The following is an 8,352-nucleotide window of genomic DNA, read 5'->3' as shown; positions in this document are numbered from 1 at the left end:
TCATTTTATCACCTGAGAAAATATCAGAACTTACATTAGAGACAAAATAACAGGTAGGACAGAAATTATACCAGCTAGCACTCAAAGCCTTCTGGGAAAGTATCCTAACTTCACAACTAAAACTTTAAAACAACCTGAAAACTAAAACTGGAACAGAAACCTGAGGTTCATAATAAAATCAAAGTAAAAAAGTTTTTTCACTGAATTTAAGTTTGATACTTTCTGGCTCAGTTTGAACAGTTTGTGCAACACGTGGACGACGTCTAACCAGACTTTTAACTCTCCTTGAACATGTCTGGTGAACATTTTATTCCAGTGTTGTTGATGGTGCAGGCGTACTGCTGCTTCAGATACTCCTGGTCAAACTTCTTCTCTGCAGAACTGTCACTCAGACAGGCTGTGAGATGGACGGTGGCTTTAAACCTGGAGGAGAGGAGAACCAGAGACAGAGCCAGAGTGACGATGAAGAACGGGACTCTTTCTAAAGAGCTGCTCTCTGCTGGGAGGATGAACGGGATGACGATGTGGTTTCTTCCGGGTGGACCATACTTTTTTTTGAGAGACTCAAACTTTTTCCATGTACTGTCCTCTGGTGGTTTCATAGGGCTGACGGTGATGTTGGGAATCTTTTGGTCTCCAGCTTTCTTCATTGAGTTCCAGTGGTCGGGCAGTTTGGAGGGTCGATGCTTTTCATCAGGAATTTGACAGTCACTTCATGTGACACCGGACACAGCACCACTTCAATTTAATTCATAGATTACAAACACGATTTATCATTATTGCACTTTTAACAGTTTCTGCAGAACAGAAAATAAACCCGTCTTCATAGTTAATAGTCCTGTACAGCTGATTATTAATGCAGATTGATTCCAAGTGAATATCAATAACAGATCTCTTATATGAAGCCACAAGTGATCAGCGATGCAGAGAAACAATGGTATAATTTCACTCTGACAGACATGATTAGCTTGTTTTACAAATAAAAACAGAAACACGTCTTCATGAATGACAGTTTACAGTCCGTCAGTTATTACATGATTGACAGTTAAGTTGGTTTGTGTGTCTATAACTTAGGAATCAGATTGCCTTTGATCGCACCTGTTATTACACCTGTAGACCATGAGAGGGCCTTACTGTTCACACATTCCCAGTCACAAGAAGAAAGTGATGAATCAGACTGTTGATAAATGAGGCTCTGGGTGTGTATATACATGTATATAAATGCCTGTTTTTATTGGCAGATGACTTACTATGAATTTTAATGATTCATTTCAAATGTCACTGACTTTGTCTTCACACATACGCAGCAAATGTTTTTTTATGTTTGTAATGAGAGTGTTCAGTCTGTTTTAATGCAGCTGAATTCATTATAAAATTGTTCTTATTTACATATTTTTGGTCTCTATTGTCAAACATCAGAAATGTGAAATGTGATCATAAATACTTTCTGTTAACCAGCTGCTGCTGCAGATAAAATCATTACGTTATGATCATGACATCGTCTGATAAAACAAATATAAATGCAGATTAATGACAGCTGCCGAGCTGTGAGATCAACTGTACTGACATTTAAAATGATCACAGAGAAAGTTAGAGGCACAAAGCATCTGTTAGCATCTGAACCAGCTGCTAAACTGCTGGATTTAATCTGTTGTAAAACAAGACAAAAGACTTTAAAATAGCTCTAAACTTAATAAGAAATGTGTCCACTGAAGAACTGAAGAACACCTCTGAAATGTTTCCAGTCAACATTAAAACACCGATGCAGAAGGATCACAGCCTCCTTATAATTTACATCCAGCAGGGTTGAAGGCATAAAGTTGAATCCACCGTCACACTTTGTTCCCACAGTTCATGAATCTGTGGATGAATTTCCACATCAAAGCTTCTTTTCTACCACATGACAGAGAAGATGTTTAACCAAAGAAAAAACGTTTAAAACTCTCAAACAGTGTCACACAAACATGTCTGGTGAACATGTCATTAAAGTGTTGTTGATGGTGCAGGCGTACTGCTGCTTCAGATACTCCTGGTCAAACTTCCTCTCTGCAGATCTGTCACTCAGACAGGCTGTGAGATGGACGGTGGCTTTAAATCTGGAGGAGAGGAGAACCAGAGACAGAGCCAGAGTGACGATGAAGAATGGGACTCTTTCTAAAGAGCTGCTCTCTGCTGGGAGGATGAACGGGATGACGATGTGGTTTCTTCCTGGTGGACCATACTTTTTTTTGAGAGACTCAAACTTTTTCCATGTACCGTCCTCTGGTGGTTTCATAGGGCTGACGGTGATGTTGGGAATCTTTTGGTCTCCAGCTTTCTTCATTGAGTTCCAGTGGTCGGGCAGTTTGGAGGGTCGATGCTTTTCATCAGGAATTTGACAGCCATCTTTTTTCCTACAGTAAAACACTCTGTGTTGAAGCTTCATGCGTCCTGTAGCGACACCGTACGCTACATCAGCAGTGATGGAACAGTTCCAGGGAGAATACAGGATCACGTCTGTGATGGAGGGCAGAGGCAGCAGACGGCTGGCCGGGATCATCGAGTCTCCGATGCATCCGTGTGCATCAAACGTGATGTGAACATTGTTACTGTGATCCTTCTTTTCTTCCTCATCGATGTGTTTCTTCAGGAAATGAAACATGTCCACCAGTTGGGAGAAAGCGTCAGACTCTGAATTTACTCTCAGCCATCTCCGAACAGCTTCATCCTCACAGTTTTCTATCGCAAATTCAATCAGTGTCTTTCTCTGAAACCTCTGAAACGCCTTTCTGTAGGAGGAATTGGGAAAAATATTGAAAAATTAGTAATCAATTCTAAAACTAAATTAATGTTCAGATATTTCTGTTTAGTTCAATAACAGAATATGTGAATATGGACAGAAAACTTTAACATGTTTCAGATTTTCAGAAAAAAGAAACACTTAATGACATCTTTTTCTTTTACTTGATGTCGTCAAGCTGTTTCCTCAGTGTCCGGGTGACCTTTAAGATTGCATCAGCTGTGTTTCTCAGTGATTGGCTCGCCTCAGTCACATGATTCTTCTCGATCAGGTCTTTCCAGTTGTCAATCGCCTCTGAAAGTGCAAACGCCATTCCAACAGCTCCTCCCACAGCCTGATGGTCAATGGGAAGAGATCAATACATTCATTTTCAGTATTATCAGACAAAGCAAATGCACATAGCATTTATCAAAAATATCCTTTGTAAAAACATTAAATCAATAATTATCAATCTATTAATAACAACATTTTGGCATGTTATTATAAAGGATAATTATGTGTGATTGTCTGTGTCATATGTGTATAGTTAAATAATCTTACCATGCCGCCTCCTTTAACAAATGTTTTAAATCCAGCCGATGTCACTGTTTTGATGAGTTGTTCAGCTCCTTTAGCAAACAAAAGTTTGGATGCTTTCCCTTCAGCTTGAAATGAGAAACATATTAAAACACCGGCGACTGCAGTCATGACTTCAGGCATGATTAAGTTTGGGTTGAGCTGTGGTGAATCCAGGCCAGTAAACCCTCTCGCCCCCCCCCAACCATCTCCAAATGAGCTGATGTTGATTGGCCACTTCAGTCCACTTCTTCTCGCCATGGCTCCCAGAATTTCAGTCATGACATGTCGGTCCAGTTCATCTGGGTCTGCGAAGGAGTTCACTCCCTTCTTCTCCGCCTTCAGTTTCTTCAACAGTCGCTGGATTGTTTCTCCAATGTCGTTGCTCTTCTGTTCTATCTTCTGCGCATCTTTCATGGTGTCGCTGGATATAAGGTGCTCAGTGAGTTTAGTAGCCAGAGAGACGGTGAGACCGACACCAGAAGACACTACTCCTAACAAACCTAAAGCTGGAGCCGCAGCTCCGCCGGTGAACAAAGTGGCCACGCCGGCCCCGATCAGACATGCAGCTCCCGCCACTGACACTGAACTGCCAATACATTCACTGCCGTTACATTTCTTCCTGAGTGACTCCAGCTCTCTGGCCAGTTTCCGTAGCTTCTCTGCACAGCGCTCCCTCTGCTCGATCCAGGAGAAAATCAGCTCCAGCAGCTGGTCAGCGGTGGCCATGATGGAGGTCCTCCAACCAGAGAGCAGAAAACCTCAGCAGTGTGATCAACAGGAAGCTGAAAGAAGAAAGTTGGAGGATGCATTAGAGCAGTGGTTCCCAACCTTTTACCCTCAGAGACCCCTATTTTACCTTTAAACTGACGACCCCTGAGGAACTGACATATTATGGACCTTTCAAATTATATTCAGTTCAGAACAGTACAGGCTTGGTGACCCCTAGTGGGGGTCGGGACCCCCAGGTTGGGAACCAGCGGAGTAGAGGACACTTTGAATTATTATTAATCATCCACCTTCATGACAACTGAGCAATATCTGCTGATGAAGACCAGGAAACACAGCTGAAAGCTCTGAAGAGGACTTTGAACTGTATTCTTACGTGTGTGGTAACTCCTGTTTCTTCCCTTTTAAGAAACTGTACTGAGGGGTCCCGTATTTCCTTCAATGAAACTTGTATACATGTAATTTTTTTCTAATGTGCTACAAGACACCATCTCTTTAATCCACATACCTAAAGATGCTTTGTTTTTTACTTTTCCAGTTAAGAGCTTTCAGCCTCTTTGCCCAAATATACATTTTGATTTGCACATATTGGCCATTTTTTATATTTCGATCCTTATGGTATAAATTCAAAGGTTCAAAGGGGACTGAAACCAACTGTCCAATAGTACCAGAAATTCTTTATCATCTTGCATTTCAATAATCAATGAAAAAATGTTTCTCTGACATCAGTACATTTAGTATCTGACTACTGTCAAATTTGTGAACTTTGACATACGTACACATCAGCCATTTATATTGAATTAACTCAAGGTGAGTATTAATTGAGCATGTCTGTGTTTCCTCACATAGGTGTGGGATATCTATTTTTCACTTAAACTGTCACATGACCCCTTTAAATTACATCTAATTTTAGTCGTTACAAAGCTGGACTTCATAATCTGCATTTGATTTAAACTGTTTGAAAAGTTCTTCTCTGTTGTTTCTACACTTTGGTTAAAGCCGAGCTGCAGCACATACAGCTGATTTTGATGTTTTTACAGGTGAAATCATGTCTGGGAAATGATCTGCTGAGTGACAATAAACCTCCTCACAACTATCAGATGAAACACATGAACGTCGGAGCAAATTTCCAAATAGGCATGATTTAGACTGACCTCATATTGGGAATCTAAATGGTTACTTTCTCACCTGAAAGATATTAAAACCTAATAAAGTGACATTTTAACAGTCCTACAGTGAAATATACAACAGCTTTTGGCCTGGCTCAAAATATCCACCATTGTCGCCATTTGGTGTGTCGTCGAATTGCTGCTAAAACACTGGACACAAACACAGAAATAAAAGCGCAGACACTGGTTGATCTGAAGATTAATGGAATTATTACTGATCAATGAGGAGACAGAACTCACACAAAGCGAATCATCCCCCTGTCTAACTGTACAAAGTTAAACTAACCTTCTTATAGTCTTGAAAGACCAAGAAATGGTCACTGATTGATCAAACCATACAAACTTATGGATTACAGCCAATGGCAAACAGCCAACAGGTATACATTTACATGCCCATGTATGCTAGATAAGAGCCACATCTCCCAAGGACACAGGAAGGCAAGAGCCCTAACCTATATGTGGCCTTTGACCCTTTAACCTGTCCTGTTTACTCTGAGACCCAGGATGTTACCTTATCTGAGCCTAAACAAGAATGGAAAGAGAGGAGTGGGCCCCCTAAAACACATCCTTCTCTCAAGGACATGCACACATTAACAAAGCAAATGATCATCCTTACACAACTCTGCACATTAAAATGATAAACCAGTCCTTTGGTCTTTCATTACCTTTACAGGTGCAAAATGTGTTCTGGGATAGGACTTGGCTGTCCCAAGCTTTGGCTGCCTGCAGCCAAATTTGTCCGAGCAACGGTGTTACCTCATCTCGCAGTCATGTCAGTCACATCACACCACATTTAAATTGAAATGTAATTAGTTTTTGTCTTCTTACCTGCTTTGGAGCATCACAGGTTAGTTCTCTGAAAATAATAACGTGTGACTCAACAATTAGATGTTATGTGCTGGAAGAAGGGGAGGAGACAAAAGAATCCTGTTTTCTTATTGGCTGATCAGAGTCAGGTGCTACACAGGTAAAGCACCTGTGAAAGTCACCAAGTGAAAGAGAAAGTGCTGCTGGTATTCTGGTAAACCCTGGGATTCCCCAAAACACGTCAGCTACATCTCATCAGGGAAACATTCAAACAGATCTGATCTCAATACAAAAACTAACTTTATAGTATTTAACACTCAAATTAAATGTCTGTGTGATTCCAGAACATTTTCATGTGGATCAGAGGAAATATTTCCTATTCCTTTAACTTTTTTAACAAGATAAAGTCTTATTGAAAGTAAAAACCTGTCAATGTTCACCATCTTAGTTAGCATGCTAACATTAGCTAATTAGCAGTAAACACAAAGTATAGATACAGATATTGCAGATATTTGGTCAGAAACCAAAATATTGTACAAAGTGACATTTTGACCAGATGGTGGCACCAGATGAAAAGTCAGAGGATCAACATTATTATAATTCATCCTGAGGGGAACATGAATATATGTAATCCATCCAACAGTTGTTGAGATATTTCAGACAGACACACGGAGCCACATCACTGACAGAAAACACACACACACAAGTAGAGATGGATTATTCAGTTAAACACACAGTATTTGATTAAAAACAAACACTGATCAAATACTTTAAAAACTGATTTGATTGATACAAAATGAAGCAACTTGAACATCTTCAGAGACAGAACATTAACACTTCAACCCTGTATCCTACATTTATATTCTACTAACCCACAACAACAAACATGTTTTAAAGGAATCATGATGCTGCCCAGATTACGTTTGTTATCAACATATTGAGGAAACATTATTAATGTTGTAAAATGTTGATACTGAACATATCTTGATACGTACATTGAAAAACATGTTGACTTGTTCAATATTGAACAGAAAACCAGCATCTTTCCTGAAGAAAAGAGAAACATAAAGAAACATAAAGAAACATTAACATAAAGTCATGTTTAAGTGTTTGAACAGACGACTGATGAAGACAGTCTCACCTGAGAGTCACTTATGTGTTAACAGGTATGATGAAGTATCACTGATAATAAAACAGACACACCTTGTTGAACAAGCTTTACTTTCTAAAAGCATCTGATAACATTTCCTAATCAGGTCATAATAAAAATCCCAGCAGATCTTTGTATTGTCATAAAGTGTTTGTGAGTTCCTGTAAATCACCTGATTCACTGAGCGGGCGAACAGCATGTTCAGCAGCTCACAAATGTCTTTTCTGCAACAAGTCACTTGGTTGAAAACAGAAATAAAGAAGCTGGATTTTACTTTTTAAACACTTTCACACAACATCTGTAAAGAAATATCTATAGATCCTATAGATGAATCCTCCATCTGATTCCTGAAATGAAGACATTTCCATTGAACCAGAGACAGAGAACCTTAAAACACAACATGAACGTAGCTTCAGTCTGGATGTGACAGCGTTTGTGTGGAGTCGCTCATCAAACCAGCAGGAATTACTTTCAATCATCAAACTCCTGATTTCTGTCTGTAATCAGAAGAAATGCATCATTTCATACAAATCCTAAACACATGATAAAGTAAAAGAAACGTAACATTAGTGATCTTTTCACCCAAACCATGATCTTTCCCTAAACTTAACCAATAGGTTTAGTGTGATACACCCACCAACCCGTCATGTCGAATTTGTCACATTTGGTCCGGTTAGATTTAGGCACAAAAACCACTTGGTTAGGATTAGGGAGAGATCATGATTTCAGTTAAAATGATCACTTGAAACATGGTTAAAAACGCGGTTTCTACCTTAAATTTATGCAACCTTTGTTATCAACATATTGAGGAAACATTATTAATGTTGTAAAATGTTGATACTGATCATATCTTGATATGTACATTGAAAAACATGTTTACTTGTTCAATATTGAACAGAAAACCAGCATCTTTCCTGAAGAAAAGAGAAACATAAAGAAACATTAACATAAAGTCATGTTTAAGTGTTTGAACAGACGACTGATGAAGACAGTCTCACCTGAGAGTCACTTATGTGTTAACAGGTATGATGAAGTATCACTGATAATAAAACAGACACACCTTGTTGAACAAGCTTTACTTTCTAAAAGCATCTGATAACATTTCCTAATCAGGTCATAATAAAAATCCCAGCAGATCTTTGTATTGTCATAAAGTGTTTGTG

General features: G+C 39.2%; 1 protein-coding gene across 1 annotated transcript; it reads right to left on the bottom strand.

Annotated features, from left to right (window-relative positions):
• Positions 1-1,954: 1,954 nt before the first annotated feature.
• On the bottom strand, positions 1,955-4,063 carry LOC121884734. Its single transcript, XM_042393707.1, has 3 exons — positions 3,320-4,063; positions 2,944-3,113; positions 1,955-2,768 (listed from the first exon to the last, which is right to left on the bottom strand). Exons 1-3 carry the CDS (start codon positions 4,061-4,063, stop codon positions 1,955-1,957), a joined length of 1,728 nt encoding a protein of 575 aa, XP_042249641.1.
• Positions 4,064-8,352: the final 4,289 nt, after the last annotated feature.

Source organism: Thunnus maccoyii, chromosome 18 (assembly GCF_910596095.1).
Source record: "Thunnus maccoyii chromosome 18, fThuMac1.1, whole genome shotgun sequence".
Classification (NCBI taxonomy): Eukaryota; Metazoa; Chordata; class Actinopteri; order Scombriformes; family Scombridae; genus Thunnus; species Thunnus maccoyii.
The sequence above is the reverse complement of the archived record's forward strand: the minus strand, read 5'-3'. Positions and strand labels throughout refer to the sequence as shown.

What these genes read in the sequence shown, in the direction of transcription:
- LOC121884734 (XM_042393707.1), bottom strand. Translation starts at nt 4,063, where the DNA reads ATGGCCACCGCTGACCAGCTGCTGGAGCTGATTTTCTCCTGGATCGAG. An exon ending in TTGTTAAAGGAGGCGGCATG is followed by an intron (nt 3,114 to 3,319) that starts GTAAGATTATTT and finishes ATTGACCATCAG; the next exon opens with GCTGTGGGAGGAGCTGTTGG. An exon ending in AAACAGCTTGACGACATCAA is followed by an intron (nt 2,769 to 2,943) that starts GTAAAAGAAAAA and finishes TTCCTCCTACAG; the next exon opens with AAAGGCGTTTCAGAGGTTTC.